This window comes from Salvelinus fontinalis, chromosome 4, assembly GCF_029448725.1.
Source record: "Salvelinus fontinalis isolate EN_2023a chromosome 4, ASM2944872v1, whole genome shotgun sequence".
NCBI lineage: Eukaryota > Metazoa > Chordata > Actinopteri > Salmoniformes > Salmonidae > Salvelinus > Salvelinus fontinalis.
The window spans coordinates 28,323,632-28,343,936 of record NC_074668.1 but is presented as its reverse complement, the minus strand read 5'-3'; the positions used below and the strand labels follow the sequence as shown (position 1 = coordinate 28,343,936).

At 48.0% G+C, this 20,305-nt stretch overlaps 1 protein-coding gene across 12 annotated transcripts in view; it reads right to left on the bottom strand.

The window, feature by feature from the left end:
* The window catches only part of LOC129853467 (splicing regulator ARVCF-like), a 233,760-nt gene that overhangs the window by 114,147 nt on the left and 99,308 nt on the right, over nt 1-20,305 (bottom strand). For 10 of the 12 annotated variants that reach the window (XM_055919546.1, XM_055919540.1, XM_055919538.1 and 7 more), the window contains 2 exons: nt 8,778-8,875; nt 7,768-8,050 (listed from right to left, as the gene is read on the bottom strand). The exons of 1 other annotated variant lie outside the window; for it this stretch is intronic. In XM_055919546.1, coding sequence (XP_055775521.1) covers nt 7,768-7,992 — 225 coding nt within the window. In that variant the 5' untranslated portion in view covers nt 7,993-8,050; nt 8,778-8,875. The remainder of the gene's footprint in view (nt 1-7,767; nt 8,051-8,777; nt 8,876-20,305) is intronic. One more of the 12 variants, XM_055919550.1, reaches the window with a different exon arrangement.

Sequence of the window (20,305 nt, the reverse complement as noted above, 5' to 3'; positions counted from 1 at the left end):
TGACACCTTGTAGAATCCATGCCTCGACAAATTGAGGCATTTCTGAAGGCAAATGGCAGGGGGGGGGGGTACCTAAAGTTTGGTATACTCAGTGTATATAAAACACGGGCAAATCACGTTTTTGACTGCACTGGGCCTTTAACACTCGTCAATCCAATACCTTGATAGTTGAATAGAATGATTATGGCACTCTTTGAACAAGCCTATACAATCAAACTCCTTCCAAATGTCTTCCTCCCTCCATTCTCTCGGCTCTCTTTGTGCCTTTCCTTTCTCTGATTGTATATGTCGGTGGTGGAGTCCCCAGGCAGCCACACTACCCAGGTCTGGCAAAACGAGGCCCTGGGAGAGCGCAAGAGAGGGAAGGAAAGACAGAGAGAGAGAGAGAGGGGTAGAGAGAGTGGGACTACAGTCGTAGCTCCTATTCGTTGCCACATTCTTCCTCTGGCAAAAGTTATTCTCTCCATCCCTCCAAACCTTAAACTCAAAGACCCCGTGAGAGACACGGCATGTGTCCACATACCAGAACTGACTTCTATCACTCTGCCCCGCGGTAATGCCTTAACGTGCTAAGTCAAGAGGCCCAGGGTTTGCTGCTGGCCTAGAGAAGCACATAACTCACTCTCTCACTCAGACCAGCCCCAACCACAGGCCTAGCTCCAACCCCAGGTCCAGCCCCAGCCCCAGGCCTAGCCCCAACCCCAGGCCTAAACCCGCTGGGTGAGTGGAAGTGGCACATGGGGCTGGGCTGCAATGACATTAATGATATGACTGATGTGTGGGGTATACCGAGCTCCTGGTGCATATAAGCTGCCGTCACTGTTAAGCCATTCACTGCCAGTCTCTGTGGTCCAGTTAGTCTACCCACATGGTAGTGGCTAGGGCTATGAGCTTTCACATGGTGTCAATGTCGAGGGAGACACCAACATTTGTCTTGCATGTGTACTTCATGAACCCAAAATATTGATGGAATACAACTTCTGTTGCTGATTTGCTGTGCAATTTCCATGCTTGTAACTCACGTAGTAAAAATGTCTGAAACGTACGAGCATAATCAAATGGAGGCTTTGAAGAGCCAAACACCTCTAAACTACAAAGCACGCGGAGCATTTCCGACTGGTTTCAATTTAGTCCTCCAATCAAGGGGTGGTGGGGGTCAGTTTCCAACCTTGTTTGGTTATATACCCAGCTAGTCAGAGGCAAAAGGTCACATTCCTGGAGTGGCACGGGGATCTAATAAAGGAGAGAGGACACCCGCTTATTTTAAACACATGGGTCGTTGTGACTCACTCTGACTCCAGGCGTAGACAATCATGACCATCGCTCCGACAGAGACAGAGACACTTAATGCTGGTCAGAGACCAGACAGAGGCGTCGCTGCTCCACCCCAACATACAGACTTTCTATGAAAGACATTATGTCCCGGAGGGGGGGGGGGGGTAGAAGCACTGTGCTAGTGAATGTAATAGTTAAATGGATTGTGATCAAATGGCAGGGAGGTGCACAAGGACAGAAAGGCTTGATGTGCTGATCAGAAGGATGAAGGGCTGAGCCTCACCACAGGAATAGAAAAAGCCTGCTGTACAAAAGGCATCTCTCCATCTTCCTTTCTCAGTCTCTCTCCCTCTCCCTCTCTCTCATGAATACAAGGAATGTGCCCATGTCCTCCGATGTTAGCCATGCATTGAGCAGGGATACAAAGAGGGCTTAGCCCCTCCGCAATCAACACTGTAATTCATGGACCAGCGACTCAAGTGTTGAAGGGGGGAGAAAATAAAAATATGCGGTAGTATAGTGTTGCCTGGCTACCAAAACTCTTTGCAACTGGACAAAACGCTACGCCACGCCCACGGACGTTAGCTTCTTCTCCTCAATGAGTCTGGATCGGAGTAACTCCGACGATTTCTAGACGGTCTGATTGGTCCCAGAAACTGATTGGTTGGGCCAGAGCCAAAACACACATGGGTAAAGCAGCGTTTCGAAACTCTGATTGTTTAGAGACGATCCGACCGCTGATGACTTTGTTTTGTACGACACCCCTCATTCGGACGTCACCACAAACGACTTCAACGACAGCAGTCTCAGACTGAAGTATGTAGCGAACATAGAGCAGCGGTAGAACTCACCGAGTCGCTAGGCAAAGTTTAGGGCCCATTTCATTCTATGCTTAGAATTAGAAAGCGTAGCCAGGGAAAAAAAAAGGGAAAAGTAAAAGTGATAAACTAGCACATGGGTTTACAACAGTGAACCCAATGGAGTCTGAATGTCCTTCTACACAGAAGTACAATGTGATTGTTACAACCAGGCTACAGAAAGAGATAACAGCCCCAGAGGATGGGGGCCACATACAGAAACAGTGCAGCCGGGAAGCAAAAACAAACAAACAGCGCAGGCGTTTTCACACAGAGGTAATTACGCATTTACGGGAGGCGAGAATGTTCCTAATGACACTGGGAGGAGAAAGGAAGGAGAGAGGGGTAGAGGGGAAAAAGGTAGGAGGAACGGTATGGGGGGACTGAGGTTCATTGTTAGGCAAGTGATTTACGAGAAGTCGGGGGGCTCCTAGGCTCTGCCAGTGAGGGATATATCTGCCTGCGAACGCTATAGCACTGTGCTCGGGGCCTTTGTGTCCATTGTGGCATGGCCAGTGAGGGTGTGTGTGCGTATGTGTGTGTGTGTGTGTTTGAAGAGCGGTGCGGCACAATCACTGGACCAGACTGAGGCCCATATCTCACCCACAGACCACACTGAGATCAAAGGGATGTACTGTTCCTCTAAAGCAGTGGTACCCAAACTGTGGGGCGCGCCCCAGAGCGGTCAGCGGGGGCTTGGGGTCCCCCCCCCCACAATTTTTTTTTTAATATAAAATAATATTAAGTAACTCAGTCCGGCTTTAAACTTACTCTTGAAAGTTGTAATAGTAGAATGCACACGGTGCAATTTCGAAATTGGGTATTGCATCATCAGTTTTCCTCTAGTCATGTCAGTCATTGCAGACATTAGAGAGCTATTTATAACTTGCAAGAAATGTCCAGATCAATTAGCCCATGTCAGCTAAATTGTTTGAATTATATATAAAAAAAAAAAAGGGCCCATAGATATTGTTGTAAAAGGTTTGGTCACCTGCTCTAAAGGAACCTCGCATGCCTTTAAAAACGTCAAAACATTTGCAGGGTAGTCAGTAGTGCACGCTGCCCCAGACAATCTCACTAGCTATACCGTCGTACTACTGAACCAGATCCAACACTACATAGCAAAATGATGTACATGTTAACGTTATCTGGGATTTAGCATCTTCAGTATTTCTGAAGGACGGTTGGTGTTCCTAGATGAAGGCCGACATTAGCGTTGTTAGTGTCAGTCTTAATAATAAATGAGTGACACACTATATCAATAAAATCCCAGTAAAACACCAACTTTTCAGCATCACTGTGTCTTCTTCAGGGTCATACCAACTCAGCCAAACAGGGCCATAGTGTAGTATTAGTGAAATGAGGTCATCTCCTCTGTAGACTAGGCCAGACAGAAATAAGGGGTGGGAGCTGAGTGCTGTCTGACAGGCACCATTCTCAGAGGGTCTCCATGTGTCACCACTTGACCTTCCACGCCTCCAGGAGACTGCTCCAGGCAAATATCCATTTACCAAAGCAGGAGAAACAGACATGGGACTGCGTCCAAAATGGCACCCTACTCCCTATATAGTGCACAGATTTTTACCAGGGCCTATAGGGTCCTGGTCAAAAGTAGTGTACTAGAAAGGGAATAAGGTGCCATTTGGAAAGGACACATGGTTTTAGCGTGTCCCTGGTCACTGGTCGAACATGTGAGAGAGGACTGAAAGACATGCTTCGTGTCAGTGATTCCTAGTCGATGATTCCATTACACGCTGTCTGACAGCATTGTCTTGCTTTTCTTGAGAAGAAACCATTAAAAACACACAGCACGTAGCGCTTCAGTAAAGAGTTCAATCATGATGAGTGAGGATCGAAAAGGCTTCGGAAATATGTCTTGGGAAATCGGCTGACGGGTGTTAACAAACATTTCCATCCATAACATTCCTGATCCACATCGACTGGAACACAGCACGTGACGATAACATGAAATCTTCATGAAATAACAACTCACCACACTGGATCATGTTGTTCTGTCTGTCCATTACCCCAAGCACGTCACTACACCCGCAATAACACCTGCTAAATATGTGTATATGTGACCAATACAGTTGGATTTGATTTAATGTAGCAGTGAACAGCGAAAGCCAGCCAGCTAAACAGGGATGTTGACGCTAGCTAAACCCAAAAGCAGTGAATTATTTAATGTTGGTGTTGTTTTGACCACCATGCTGATCTAACACTCTACAGGAGACCCATGAATCATTTGGAGGAGCTCTGTAGAGCATGATCAAACACACCAGTCAGGATGATCAAACACACCAGTCAGGATGCTCAAACACACCTGTGAACAGCAGGATCAGGGTGGGTCTCCTCCTCCTCTCACCTAATGATCAGACGGTCTTGACAAACCTCCGTCTACTCTGGGGATTCCAATAACCCACTGCTGACATTGTGTTCGCACAAGCTTCAACTCTTACCCTACGAGGTCCAGAGGCCTGCTAGTTTTCTGTTTTACCGGATAATGAATTGCACCCACCTGGTGTCCCAGGTCTAAATCAGACCCTGATTAGGGGGGAACAAATGAAAAAACTGCAGTGGAACTGGCTTTAAGAACAAGAGTTGAGTTTGAGGGGTATAAACCATTTTGGTCATGAATTCTGGAACGTTTTGGAACCACCTTGTCAAAGGCTTGCATCGACAACAGCAGAACTAGAGAACAACAAGGCAGGACAGGAAACTGTCATCTGCTAGCTATAGAGCCCAACCCCTCTCTGGAGTTGGAGAGAGCTCTGTCTAAATCAATTTTATTAAGAATGTACTCGCTGTTCCATTAATCAGACTGACTGCTTCTCCTCTCTGACCCCAACTTTAAATAACAGATGGGCCCATCGATTGCTACCCCTACGCTGATGACTGGGAGCCCCCGAGCAAAAGGCCGCTGACCCCCGGCCCATTTAATCCATCATGCAGGGAGGAGAGAGGGGATGTGTGTGTGTGTGTGTGAAGGGGGGGGGGGGGGGGGCTGCGAGCAGAAAGGTTAGGAGAGTAGGATGCCTTACTTCGTCCAACAGAGAGCCAGGTACATTCCTCCATCCTCATATATACAGCGCATTCTGAAAATATTCAGACCCCTTGACTTTATTCACATTTTGTTACATTACAACCCTATTCTAAAATGGATTACATTATTTTCAGTCTACACACAATACTATTATTTTCAGTCTACACGAAAACAGGTTTAGAAATGTTTGCAAATGTATTCAAAATAAAAAACAGAAAAAACGTATTTATGTAAGTATTCAGACCCTTTGCTATGAGACTCGAAATTGATCATCCTTGTGATGTTTCTACAACTTGATTGGAGTGTACCTGTGGTAAACTAAATTGATTGGACATGATTTGAAAAGGTACACCCTTGTCTATATAAGGTCCCACACTTGACAGTGCATGTCAGAGCAAAAACCAAGCCATGAGGTCGAAGGAATCATCCGTGGAGCTTCAAGGCACAGATCTGTGGAAGGGTACAAAAATAATTCTGCAGCATTGAAGGTCCTCAAGAACACATTCTTGAGGACCTCTGGTCTGATGAAACCAAAACTGAATACTTTGGCCTGAATGCCAAGTGTCACGTCTGGAGGAAACTTGGCACCATCTTTACGGTGAAGCATGGTGAGGGCAGCATCATGCTGTGGGGATGTTTTTCAGCGACAGCGACTGGGAGACTAGTCAGGAGAGGGAAAGATGAACGGCGCAAAGTACAGAGAGATCCTAGATGAAATTCTGCTCCACAGCGCTCAGGACCTCGGACTAGGGCGAAGGTTCACCTTCCAGCAGGACAACGACCCTAAGCACACAGCCAAGACAATGCAAGAGTGGTTTTGGGACAAGTCTCAATGTCCTTGAGAGGCCCAGCCAGAGACCGGAATTGAGCCCGATCAAACATCTCTGGAGAGACCTGAAAATAGCTGTACAACAATGCTCCTCATCCAACCTGACAGAGCTTGAGAGGATCTGCAGAGAATGGGAGAAACTCCCCAAATACAGATGTGCCAAACTTGTAGCATCATACCCAAGACGCGAAGCTGTAATCGGTGCCAAAGGTGCTTCAACAAAGTAGAGTAACGGGTCTGAATACTTATGTAAATGTGATATTTCACTTTTTTTGTAATAAATATGCAAACATTTCTAAAAACCTGTTTTTACATTATGGTGTATTGTGTGTAGACTGATGAGGGGAAAAAAATTGTTTTAATCAATTCTAGAATAATCAAAATGTGGAAAAAGTCAAAGGGTCTGAATACTTTCCGAACGCACTGTACAACCTCATGGTGTAACGTAGGCTCTGTCCATGGTTCAGACAGATAGATAGATAGAGCTCCTCAGGATGAGCCAGCCTTGCTGCCAAGCCAAGCATGCAGGTGCCTTCTGCAGCCCTTGGGGCAGACGGCGGAGCAGCCGAACCACAATGATGATCAACATTCCCGTCCACCGCCATCCACTCCACACTCTATCAGGTAATTACATGTGGATGATTAAATCATGGTTATTCACCGAAACAGTACAACAAAATATAAAACAATTTTTTTTACAAAAAAGGTAATTGCGGCCCAGCCAATTTGCTGCAGTGTTTACGAGAGGTTTGGAGTGAGCGGTCCAGACTGGTTCACTGTGAATGAGCTACGTTTAAAGAGCGGTGGGGTGTGTAAAACGTTGAGCGGGCCTGTGTGTGGCGGGCCGTTCCACCCAATTGACCCCACGATGCAGAGAGACAGGTGATGGGCCACAGCAGTTAGCCAGCCGTGAGTGATGGGCTGGGCTGCCATGCTTGAGACTTAATCATCCCTTATGCCATCTAAAATGGCAACGAGCCAGAGAAATTAACGTTGGCACAATCTGGGAAGAAAATACATTTTGGGAGGAAAATTCTAAAAGCAGTGCATGCATGGAAATGCCCATCCGCAAGGATTAGTACACACACATACCTGTTCCCAAACATTTGGTTTCAAAACCAAGACAGTGAGCAATAGTGTTCTTTCTGTATAAGATCTAACACTTGACCTTACGATTTAATGACAGAGGAAATTGCGGCAGTGACATTTCCCTCCCTTGGTCTGTTCATGCGGGAGTTTGCTCTGTACTGTAAATCAAACGGGCATTTCGATGACATTTCAGCGGATCATGTCTGCCTCACTTCACATCTCCTTTAACACACCCCCAGCCAGAGAAGTCCGTACTCCACTCCCAGGCCCAGCCAAGGCCCAGCCAAGGCCTAAACGTTCTTCAACCACAGGCAGAATTGGATGAACAGACACGATCCAAAATCGGCAGCAAGACCACAAAACAATATCAAAAGAGCACCGGGTAGAAGGATATGGGATCACCACATCACATGACATTGTAATGATTACGTCACCATCCAGGCAGCACAACAGATCAGGAATAACATAAGGGCTTGGATCAGCTGCCAGCCGCCCAGGAGAAAGAGATGGCGTCACCACACGTCGACCTCGAGAGCAATGAGCCAAATACATATGGTGGTGTAGAGCGATGGAATGAGAGCGGCCAGAGCAGCTCAAATGGAGGGGGATTGGATAGTCGGAGTAAGCAGGGAGTTAAGGGGGACGGGCAGGCGGGGCGTGCTGGCATGATTTACCTGCATCACCACCTGCTGCCAGGCCAGGGGTTGGCTGTTGGGTGGCAGGTTAGCATTAGGCCCAGTCCCTCCCAGCCTGTCGGCTGTTATGTTGGAACGCTCCAGCTGCAGGGAGACGTTGCGTCGCTCCTCCTCCAGCGCCCGGGTCAGACGCTCGAAACGCGCCTCCTGCTCTTTCACCGAAGCCAGGATACTGGCGGCCGAGCACACCTCATAGTCCTCCATGGCTGAGGGTGGCCGGATGTTGAGTCAGGGGAGCAGGGCTAGGTTGGACTGAGCTGAGCTTTAATAGGTAAGTCAGAGGTCAGGAGGGAGGGGATGGAGAGAAGGAGGGGGTCACCAGGTCATTACCGACACTCAACCTGTCTGACATGGTTGCTTGATGGCTGTATTCTACTAAACACGAAGATGCCCATGAAGACAGAAGAATAACATTTTTAAAAAACACTTAATTCAATTGTGTTGTGATTAACACCAATTACAGGAAAATGAGGGTACGTTCCAAATACAGAGTGAGCCAAATACACAGTCCCACATAGGTGTCAAAACATGGATGAACATTGCACACAATTGCAAACAATCTTCAAATAGACAATTGGCGGTGGTTCAGGATGATGTGATTCTCCTCCACAAATGTCTGTCTTACTTCACCTGGTAGTGCTATCAATGCAACTGCTCATTTCCAGTACATGCACATGCCCAGCATTGATGCATGTGGAAGAGACCCACAGTACATTTCCACAGGCATACACCCAAGACGTGCATGCTCCACAACTTGACTTGCCAACCATGCCTATGTAATACTGTTCCCATCACGAGCTTCCGTAAACAGACACAAAATGATGTATAGCCTATGTCACTGTTAAACACTGGTATCAATAATGGATGGTGGAACGATATCAAGGGAGTTGATCACGTAACAAATGAGAGTAAGGATACAGTACATCAAGTGTCATATACACAACTGTGCACACAAACACACACATGCACAGGGTGTTATGAATACACACCTAGTAGAGTGGTAGACAGAGCAGTTAGATAACAGACATCCCCCTCTGTACAGACAGTAAACGGAGTGGAAGAGCCTGATGGTTAGAAGGAAGAAAACCTGGGGGAAAAAAGGGATAAGAAAAGGAAAGAGAATGAGATTTAGATCAGACGGGTTGAAACATATGACAGCATTGTTTTCAAGGTCCAGAAAGTCAAGTGGGGAAAGAGATGCATCACTGAGCAATAACAAACTCATAACACATGCTGTATTCCATCTGAAACCACACAAGGACATCTATCAACTCATCTTTGAACTAACTACAACAGAGAGAGCGAGAGAGCGAGCGGGCGAGCGTGAGAAAGGGAGAGCGAGCGAGCGGGCGAGCGTGAGAAATGGAGAGCGAGCGAGCGGGCGAAAAGGAGAGCGAGCGAGAGAAAAGGAGAGCGAGCGAGCGAGCGAGCGTGAGAAAAGGAGAGCGAGCGAGCGTGAGAAAAGGAGAGCGAGCGAGCGAGAGAAAAGGAGAGCGAGCGAGCGTGAGAAAAGGAGAGCGAGCGAGCGAGCGTGAGAAAAGGAGAGCGAGCGAGCGTGAGAAAAGGAGAGCGAGCGAGCGTGAGAAAAGGAGAGCGAGCGAGCGTGAGAAAAGGAGAGCGAGCGAGCGAGCGAGCGGGCGAAAAGGAGAGCGAGCGAGCGAGCGAGCGGGCGAAAAGGAGAGCGAGAGAAAAGGAGAGCGAGCGAGCGAGCGAGCGAGCGAGAGAAAAGGAGAGCGAGCGAGCGAGCGAGCAAAGGAGAGCGAGCGAGCGAGCGAGCGAGCAAAGGAGAGCGAGCGAGCGAGCGAGCGAGCAAAGGAGAGCGAGCGAGCGAGCGAGCGAGCAAAGGAGAGCGAGCGAGCGAGCGAGCGAGCAAAGGAGAGCGAGCGAGCGAGCGAGCGAGAAAAGGAGAGCGAGCGAGCGTGAGAAAAGGAGAGCGAGCGAGCGTGAGAAAAGGAGAGCGAGCGAGCGTGAGAAAAGGAGAGCGAGCGAGCGTGAGAAAAGGAGAGCGAGCGAGCGTGAGAAAAGGAGAGCGAGCGAGCGTGAGAAAAGGAGAGCGAGCGAGCGTGAGAAAAGGAGAGCGAGCGAGCGTGAGAAAAGGAGAGCGAGCGAGCGTGAGAAAAGGAGAGCGAGCGAGCGTGAGAAAAGGAGAGCGAGCGAGCGTGAGAAAAGGAGAGCGAGCGAGCGTGAGAAAAGGAGAGCGAGCGAGCGTGAGAAAAGGAGAGCGAGCGAGCGTGAGAAAAGGAGAGCGAGCGAGCGTGAGAAAAGGAGAGCGAGCGAGCGTGAGAAAAGGAGAGCGAGCGAGCGTGAGAAAAGGAGAGCGAGCGAGCGAGAGAAAAGGAGAGCGAGCGAGCGAGAGAAAAGGAGAGCGAGCGAGCGAGAGAAAAGGAGAGCGAGCGAGCGAGAGAAAAGGAGAGCGAGCGAGCGTGAGAAAAGGAGAGCGAGCGAGCGTGAGAAAAGGAGAGCGAGCGAGCGTGAGAAAAGGAGAGCGAGCGAGCGTGAGAAAAGGAGAGCGAGCGAGCGTGAGAAAAGGAGAGCGAGCGAGCGAGCGTGAGAAAAGGAGAGCGAGCGAGCGAGCGTGAGAAAAGGAGAGCGAGCGAGCGAGCGAAAAGGAGAGCGAGCGAGCGAGCGAAAAGGAGAGCGAGCGAGCGAAAAGGAGAGCGAGCGAGCGAAAAGGAGAGCGAGCGAGCGAGAGAAAAGGAGAGCGAGCGAGCGAGAGAAAAGGAGAGCGAGCGAGCGAGAGAAAAGGAGAGCGAGCGAGCGAGAGAAAAGGAGAGCGAGCGAGCGAGAGAAAAGGAGAGCGAGCGAGCGAGAGAAAAGGAGAGCGAGCGAGCGAGAGAAAAGGAGAGCGAGCGAGCGAGAGAAAAGGAGAGCGAGCGAGCGTGAGAAAAGGAGAGCGAGCGAGCGTGAGAAAAGGAGAGCGAGCGAGCGTGAGAAAAGGAGAGCGAGCGAGCGTGAGAAAAGGAGAGCGAGCGAGCGTGAGAAAAGGAGAGCGAGCGAGCGTGAGAAAAGGAGAGCGAGCGAGCGTGAGAAAAGGAGAGCGAGCGAGCGTGAGAAAAGGAGAGCGAGCGAGCGTGAGAAAAGGAGAGCGAGCGAGCGTGAGAAAAGGAGAGCGAGCGAGCGTGAGAAAAGGAGAGCGAGCGAGCGAGCGTGAGAAAAGGAGAGCGAGCGAGCGAGCGTGAGAAAAGGAGAGCGAGCGAGCGAGCGAGAGAAAAGGAGAGCGAGCGAGCGAGCGAGAGAAAAGGAGAGCGAGCGAGCGAGCGAAAAGGAGAGCGAGCGAGCGAGCGAAAAGGAGAGCGAGCGAGCGAGAGAAAAGGAGAGCGAGCGAGCGAGAGAAAAGGAGAGCGAGCGAGCGAGAGAAAAGGAGAGCGAGCGAGCGTGAGAAAAGGAGAGCGAGCGAGCGTGAGAAAAGGAGAGCGAGCGAGCGTGAGAAAAGGAGAGCGAGCGAGCGTGAGAAAAGGAGAGCGAGCGAGCGTGAGAAAAGGAGAGCGAGCGAGCGTGAGAAAAGGAGAGCGAGCGAGCGTGAGAAAAGGAGAGCGAGCGAGCGTGAGAAAAGGAGAGCGAGCGAGCGTGAGAAAAGGAGAGCGAGCGAGCGTGAGAAAAGGAGAGCGAGCGAGCGTGAGAAAAGGAGAGCGAGCGAGCGTGAGAAAAGGAGAGCGAGCGAGCGTGAGAAAAGGAGAGCGAGCGAGCGTGAGAAAAGGAGAGCGAGCGAGCGTGAGAAAAGGAGAGCGAGCGAGCGTGAGAAAAGGAGAGCGAGCGAGCGTGAGAAAAGGAGAGCGAGCGAGCGTGAGAAAAGGAGAGCGAGCGAGCGTGAGAAAAGGAGAGCGAGCGAGCGTGAGAAAAGGAGAGCGAGCGAGCGTGAGAAAAGGAGAGCGAGCGAGCGTGAGAAAAGGAGAGCGAGCGAGCGTGAGAAAAGGAGAGCGAGCGAGCGTGAGAAAAGGAGAGCGAGCGAGCGTGAGAAAAGGAGAGCGAGCGAGCGTGAGAAAAGGAGAGCGAGCGAGCGTGAGAAAAGGAGAGCGAGCGAGCGTGAGAAAAGGAGAGCGAGCGAGCGTGAGAAAAGGAGAGCGAGCGAGCGAGCGTGAGAAAAGGAGAGCGAGCGAGCGAGCGAGCGTGAGAAAAGGAGAGCGAGCGAGCGAGCGTGAGAAAAGGAGAGCGAGCGAGCGAGCGAGCGTGAGAAAAGGAGAGCGAGCGAGCGAGCGTGAGAAAAGGAGAGCGAGCGAGCGAGCGTGAGAAAAGGAGAGCGAGCGTGAGAAAAGGAGAGCGAGCGTGAGAAAAGGAGAGCGAGCGTGAGAAAAGGAGAGCGAGCGTGAGAAAAGGAGAGCGAGCGAGCGAGCGAGCGTGAGAAAAGGAGAGCGAGCGAGCGTGAGAAAAGGAGAGCGAGCGAGCGTGAGAAAAGGAGAGCGAGCGAGCGTGAGAAAAGGAGAGCGAGCGAGCGTGAGAAAAGGAGAGCGAGCGAGCGAGCGTGAGAAAAGGAGAGCGAGCGAGCGAGCGTGAGAAAAGGAGAGCGAGCGAGCGAGCGTGAGAAAAGGAGAGCGAGCGAGCGAGCGAGCGTGAGAAAAGGAGAGCGAGCGAGCGAGCGTGAGAAAAGGAGAGCGAGCGAGCGAGCGTGAGAAAAGGAGAGCGAGCGTGAGAAAAGGAGAGCGAGCGTGAGAAAAGGAGAGCGAGCGAGCGAGCGAGCGTGAGAAAAGGAGAGCGAGCGAGCGAGCGAGCGTGAGAAAAGGAGAGCGAGCGAGCGAGCGTGAGAAAAGGAGAGCGAGCGAGCGAGCGTGAGAAAAGGAGAGCGAGCGAGCGAGCGTGAGAAAAGGAGAGCGAGCGAGCGAGCGAGCGTGAGAAAAGGAGAGCGAGCGAGCGAGCGAGCGTGAGAAAAGGAGAGCGAGCGAGCGAGCGAGCGTGAGAAAAGGAGAGCGAGCGAGCGAGCGAGCGTGAGAAAAGGAGAGCGAGCGAGCGAGCGAGCGTGAGAAAAGGAGAGCGAGCGAGCGAGCGAGCGTGAGAAAAGGAGAGCGAGCGAGCGAGCGAGCGTGAGAAAAGGAGAGCGAGCGAGCGAGCGAGCGTGAGAAAAGGAGAGCGAGCGAGCGAGCGAGCGTGAGAAAAGGAGAGCGAGCGAGCGAGCGAGCGTGAGAAAAGGAGAGCGAGCGAGCGAGCGAGCGTGAGAAAAGGAGAGCGAGCGAGCGAGCGAGCGTGAGAAAAGGAGAGCGAGCGAGCGAGCGAGCGTGAGAAAAGGAGAGCGAGCGAGCGAGCGAGCGTGAGAAAAGGAGAGCGAGCGAGCGAGCGAGCGTGAGAAAAGGAGAGCGAGCGAGCGAGCGAGCGTGAGAAAAGGAGAGCGAGCGAGCGAGCGAGCGTGAGAAAAGGAGAGCGAGCGAGCGAGCGAGCGTGAGAAAAGGAGAGCGAGCGAGCGAGCGAGCGTGAGAAAAGGAGAGCGAGCGAGCGAGCGTGAGAAAAGGAGAGCGAGCGAGCGAGCGTGAGAAAAGGAGAGCGAGCGAGCGAGCGTGAGAAAAGGAGAGCGAGCGAGCGAGCGTGAGAAAAGGAGAGCGAGCGAGCGAGCGTGAGAAAAGGAGAGCGAGCGAGCGAGCGTGAGAAAAGGAGAGCGAGCGTGAGAAAAGGAGAGCGAGCGTGAGAAAAGGAGAGCGAGCGTGAGAAAAGGAGAGCGAGCGTGAGAAAAGGAGAGCGAGCGTGAGAAAAGGAGAGCGAGCGTGAGAAAAGGAGAGCGAGCGAGCGAGCGTGAGAAAAGGAGAGCGAGAGAAAGAGTTAGCATGGCAGGAGATGCAGATATGTTGATTAGAATCCTGAGCAGGTTGGATTGCGTGTGTGAGTGTGTGAGTCCATATGCGCACATGTATAAACAATTCCCTGTTCTCCATATAGGAACTAGAGGGTGAGAGTTAGAGAGAGAGACCCCTATTCCCTTTGAAGCGAACAACCCCCTTTGATGTTTGTTTCTGGCTGATCAATTATTTATCCAGAATGTAGAATGGTCTGACACCACTCAAAGTAAAGCCGAATGGAGGAGCTCATGTCACTTGAAGTTGAGCCGGTGATGGGTCAGGGAGTGATGCGATGGTATGAGGGGTGTGGTGGTGCAGTGGTTGTTTGGTGTTGACGGGCCTTTTTCCTTGTTGTTTTCTTTCTCCACACAGACAAACATGAGAGGCCTGATTGAGGCTATGCCCACAATCACAAATCCTAATCTGTACTTTTCAGGACTATTCCTTTTCAAAGAGATCGGGCGGAGGGGGTGGGGGGGTGCTTACTGGATATGTTTGCCACCGCTTTCAATATCAAAATAGTGCTTTTGGTCTATGGTAAATATGGTATAATACTTGTCTAGCCTAGCGGCCACCATTTTATCTCCGTTTTGAGACAGCTGAAAGTGACAGATAGTGAGCCATGTTCATTGGACACAGTTGATAGACTCCTGGACAGAGTAAGTCCAGTGATTCACCCTCCCTTGGGGCTGGAGAGGGGGACGGGAGCCAGGGCAGGGACCATGGGCGCTAGCTAGCTGCACCCCTCCTGATTCACAAGGGGAATATGGAAGGCATGTGAGCTACGCCCAGAGAGCTTATCATTACCCTTAACTCCTGGCCACTGAAAATAGCCCAGAGTACCCAGGCAGTGAATTTGAACAATTCCCCCCTCAAAACACAGGACTGGTTTAAGACTTTACACAGCAGATGTTTGCTAATGGTCTGAGGCTGAAGGGACAGGGAGAAGAGATCACTCGAATGTCTCCCCCTGTTTAACCCCATCCACCAATAACCAACACCCCTGCTATCCACTCCACTAAGTACAAAACACACTGGGATGCCAAGCATGGCATTGTGTGGTGATAACATTACTGAAGAGAGGTGGTAACTCATTTTCATAACATTGAAAGCTGAAAGATTAAAACGTAATGAACTTAATTCCACAAAGGATGTGATAGATTTGACTGCTCTTCTAATGAGGTAACCACTCTTAAAGGGACAATCGGTGTATATTCTATTTTACCACAGAGGGAACGCAGAACGCAGCCTTTGCTCTGAGGCCGAGTCCTGAGTCCCAGTTATGCCGGTGCGGAGCTTTTCCTCAAGGATAAATGTGTTAACAGCACAAACCTGGGCCTGTACTGTGCTCAAAATAGCCTGGTAATAAATGTAATCACACGCCCACACTTCCAGCGTGGTGGTGGTCCTGACGGGGAGATGCAGCCAGCCAGTCAGTCGCACTCTTCAAAGCCCTCCCCCTCTCCAGGAGAACTCAGCTAGAAATCCTCCCCACCAGAGGTGTAATGGTGCATGGAAGTGGGTATTCTGCAATTTTGCCCCCCAAAAAATCCAAAATGGCGCGCCCGGTGAAGGAACGGCACCCTGTGTAAATTTTTTTATGAGAAATAGTGACGTACACTCTGAAAGACATAAAATGATGAATCCCATATTGGTCTTTCAGTCACGCCAACCCAAGCTGTACTGTGCAAGTAGGCTGCTTGTATGCCTACTATTGAAACTGATACATGAGGCTGTCAATTGAGTCAGAAATTCACATGTAGGTTAAAGATTTCTTCTTTTTTTTTTGCTCTCCGTCAATTTTTTTGTTGCGTTTGGGGAAAACAAAATTTGATGTTCTAAGTCCAGAACAATGCTTAAACCACATCAGGAGACCACTGAGGTCTGGGAAAAATCTAAGAAATGTTCATCTTTGAACATAGTTACCCTTTAATTCAAGTGCACTGGCACATAGCACTGTTGTTTGGTTAGCAGCATTTCTTTAGCGGACATGAGATGAGTTCGCGCAATTAATGGCCACTAGATTGATGCAAATAATCATGATAAGCTACTTCGCAGTTATAACATGTATTTAAAGTTTTTGGGAAAGCCTTTCCATCTACCAGAAGACAGTTATGCCTATCATTAGCACCACTATATTTTCCCTGTTCCTGAAACCTGGATGTTTTACTTCATATTATTAGCCTTGGTGTTTTGCTTTTGCAACCAGGGCAGACTAAAGCAAGATAAACCTCCACAAATGCTGTTTACATTGATATCCATACTGAATGAAGCACTTAACTTCTCTGATCTACGGATACCGGATGCGGGTTTGAATTCGACAACATACGGTGATCGCCACAAATAGTCATATTAAACATCCTGAAAATACAAGTGTCTCACATGCTTCAAAAGCCTAGAATATTGCTAATCCAACTGCGTTGTCAGATTTAAAAAAGGATTTACTGTGAAAGAATACGATGCGATTATCTGAGCACAGAGCCCCATACCAAACTACTTTTTCAACCAGCACAGACGTAGCATAATCACAGATAGCAATGAAATAAATAGTTTACCTTTGAAGATCTTGCTCTGTTTGCAATCCCAAGGCTCATTGTTACACAATGAATGGTCTTTTGTTCGGGTAAATCCATTTTTATAGCCTAACACGAAACATTTTGTGAACGCTAATCTCGTTGAATTTCACGTCATTCAATTTTCGACTAAACATTTGACGTAAATACACAGACTAAACCTGACTTTATCCAGTCATGTTTGGTTTCCTTGCAATCAACTGTTTGTTTGTAACACAACCAAACTTGATGGGTCATTTCGTGGGACGTATTGACCCAAAGAAACTGATTGGAAGACAACAAGTAACGACCTCATTGTGCACCAATTATATGACCGCTGTTTCGTTGATTGACTGTATTTTATCCCAATGACCACTGATCGTCTAGAAATCTAGCTGGGTAGATAGCCAATGAGCAGAGGTAAACGGCAATATCTAATGTTTGTGTTTTGGAAGACCAACCCATGTAGTAAACTCCGGCGTAAAGACCGTCATTCGCCATTGACGTTTCATACTGGAAGGAGACAAACTCATTACGCACAGCACTGTTTCAGTAGCAAGCATCTTCAGATGTTTATATATCAAAAATCATGGCGAATAAGTCAGGGAAAGCTAAATCTAAGACTATAATTGTCTACATTCGTATATCTAGAGGAAATTGATCGTGAAAGCGAAACATATGCTTTTGGAAGACGACTCAGTTAGCGACCATGACTCAAATGGAAGCATATTTTTTGAACGGAGAGGACATTGTTTTGGACTGGTAAGTTCTTCTCATGCTAATGCCGTTGTTTGAAATTAATAATATAAAATATTATTTGTGATTGTTTTTACATTTTATTTGCAATATATAAAAATGTAATGAAATGTGTAAAGTACACATTGGCTATACTTCCTCCAGCGGCATGCTTCCTCAACTCAGTCTACATATGGATTAGAGGGAGCATGGTCGAGATGCGTGTGTCTGCCGCCAACGTGTCCATCCCCAACGTGTGTCCATCCCCCTCTGAAGCTGGTTCATCCAGCTGGACCCCTGCCGTCTCTGGCTCCACACCTCCCGGGCCATCTAGAGGTAAACTGTTCATATTTACTCTTGAGGGCTATATAAATTGATTTGATTTGATAGAGGACAGGGTCTTCCAAATATTGAAAGTGTGTAAATAGTTACCCATGTTATTTTGTAAATGTATATATATTTTACTGTTGCCCTCTTATGTTTTTCACTGAAATTGTCCCCATATCCATATCTGAATGTTTGTTTTATCTTGTTCATTTTAAAGATGATGATACAACAATTAAAACGAAAAAACATATGGTTTTTTCATTGTATTATCTAAACCAGATCTATTGTGTTATATTCTCCTACATTCAATTCACATTTACACAAACTTCAGTGTTTTCTTTCAAATGGTACCAAGAATATGCATATCCTTGCTCCTGGGCCTGAGCTAGAGGCAGTTAGATTTGGTAGCTGTAAGAGGTTTTAAGGAGCTCAATTAAGTTAAGACGTTTTATGCAACCGGGCCCAGGTCTTTTGGAATTTCAGAATGGAATGTCAAATGGCTCCAGTAATTTGAGTAAACATCTTGAGGCCCTTCACTGTTCAGTGTACAGTATCGGGCATACAAATAGTTCTATAGCCACCCACATCCACCCTAACTCCGCCTTGAGAGCATAGGACAAATATAATCAAATTGCTGCTACTGCCTTTTGAGCCTCAGCCCAACTTCCTTAAAAAGTGTCAGAATTTAAACCAAGGTTGGATTAGTATTGCCTCATTAGCATTATAGCCTCCTCCAAAAGAGCTTTGAATGATACATTAAGACGTTCAGTGCAAATTAATTAAGACCCAATTTGAGAGGACTCAACCAGGAACAAAGAGATAGAGCCTGGCTTTATATTGCATTATAGAGCCCCCCCCCCAAACCACAGATGTGGGGTGGGCTGAGTGGGAAGGAGTGCACGGGAATTGGTGTGTGGGGTGTAGGGAGTGGTGGGGGAGGGTTGAGGGTAATTGAGTGAGACCAGCAGTGCCTGGTATCCTGATGGAGCTAAAAGGGATAGGCTGGAAACCTGACTGTCAAGTCCCCCATTTCAAGGGCCTATAATTGCAGCTTAAATGAATTCCTTGTCTAAACCCATCTGATGCCCATCTGAGAAGGGTGGTCTCAATGGCACAAAGGGCTACCAAAAACACCTGATCCTGTATGTGTGTGTGTGTGTGTGTGTGTGTGTGTGTGTGTGTGTGTGTGTGTGTGTGTGTGTGTGTGTGTGTGTGTGTGTGTGTGTGTGTGTGTGTGTGTGTGTGTGTGTGTGTGTGTGTGTGTGTGGTTGGGGTCAGCCTGCCCCTCAGCCCACCTGAGCTATGATGGATAATACATTCAAATAATTAGATGCCAAATTGGAGACATTAGGAGGCATCATTCAGAAATGTAAACAAGCACTGAATTCCTGGCCCTTATTCTAAATACCAAATGGCACCCTTTATAGTGCACTACTTTTGACCAGGGCCCATGGTGTTCTGGTAAAAGTAGCGCACTATGTAGGAAATAGGGTGCCATTTGGGATGTAGCTAGTGATATTTCTTTCAGATTGTCCAAAATGTCAAAGCATTTATGTGGGAATGACTGAGTCTAGTAGTGATTAATCCTAATGTCAGAAATTCAGTTTAGGCTTCAGGAGTCTTTTAGCATGTTGAATGGCCAGAAAATTGCTGGAATTATTCCCAAACTTGAAGAAAAGGTCCATATTTTGAATGGAATTGTGGTTAAACACGACAGTTTTACATTTTGCCTTCAGTGTTGGGTTTTTCAACATTTTGTCGAAGAAAAACAGAGAAAGTATGAAAGGACAAAACGGGGGAAGGATAATACTTTCATTTGAGACTGAATAAAAAAAGCGTATTATTTAATTTTGTGCTCTCATCATCGTCCACTCTGAGCTGGGAAAACATTTCCAGAGAAAAATAAGGGTAATGGAGAGAGAAGAGTGCATCATTATGAGTTACGCGCTGCACAAATGGCAGTCGGAGTGAGAATGAAGAAAGGCTAGCATTAGCGATTAATAGGTATTGGCTCTGGCAACGCAGCAGGCCATTAGCTACCAAGAACACAGTCACTTCTAATGCCTAATATTGTAAAAGGCATTAAAAACGCAACGGTACTAACAAAAGCCTATCAGCCCGTTTTAAATAGCTTGGTAACAGAACAGGTCATCTCGTTTGACTTTAAAGATTTGTGTGTGTGACTGCCTTGGTCTCAGGGCTTCCACACAGATTTATTTCTCTCTCATCGAGCAAAGAAAACAAACACTGTCAGCCACCCTATCCGCAGTATCCTCCCTCCAATTTGGGATTCAAAGCGCCTGTCCTCTATGGAAATGTAAAGTGAATGATAATCCACTGTTGGGTATAGCGATGCCAGGATAAGCAAAGCTTAGCGAGGAGTGTGGCGAACCATTGCTGAAAAGTTTCAAACGCTAAGAAAAAAAGTAATTGTTTACCATCAATTTTCTTCCACCTTTTATCTTTGAAGCTCTTCTCTGTGTGGAAACCCTGAGACCTACACAGTCACACAGGTATTTTTCCTCGTATTTCCACACACAATATAAGTCTTTGCTCATGCTTTCACAGAGAGAGTGGGCTCCCATAGCAGCTCGTCTCTCAACATACGGGGTACAGCTAGGTCTACCTCTTACCAGTATAGACCAACATTGTATACATCATCTCTCTCTGGACAGTATTTTCAGTAAGCTAGTTCATCATATTAGCCAGAATGTTACAGTGTGGCATCAAATAAGGGTATTGTCTATATCTGTTGCATTACACTCAATTAGAGAGAATACATGTGATGCCGGTAATTACAGCCAAGATGAAAGAAAAAAAACAGGATGGAAAAAAAGGAGCACATCTTTCAAAGAAGTACACAAAATACACATAGCAATTACTGTCAACTTACAGTATCTAAAACCACACTACCTACTTCGAACATCAGAAATAACAACAAAAGGAAGGCAAGTCATATCAAAAGAGAAAAAACAGCAGCAAAAAGGTACACAGTATTCCTCAGGTTACAAAAAAAGCCCCTCTGTCAGGTAATAGACTCAATGATGTGTTCAATAGAACATTTTTTGCAGGCAGGCAAAGAGACAGAGAGGCAAAGAGACAGAGAGACAGAGAGACAGAGAGACAGAGAGACAGAGAGACAGA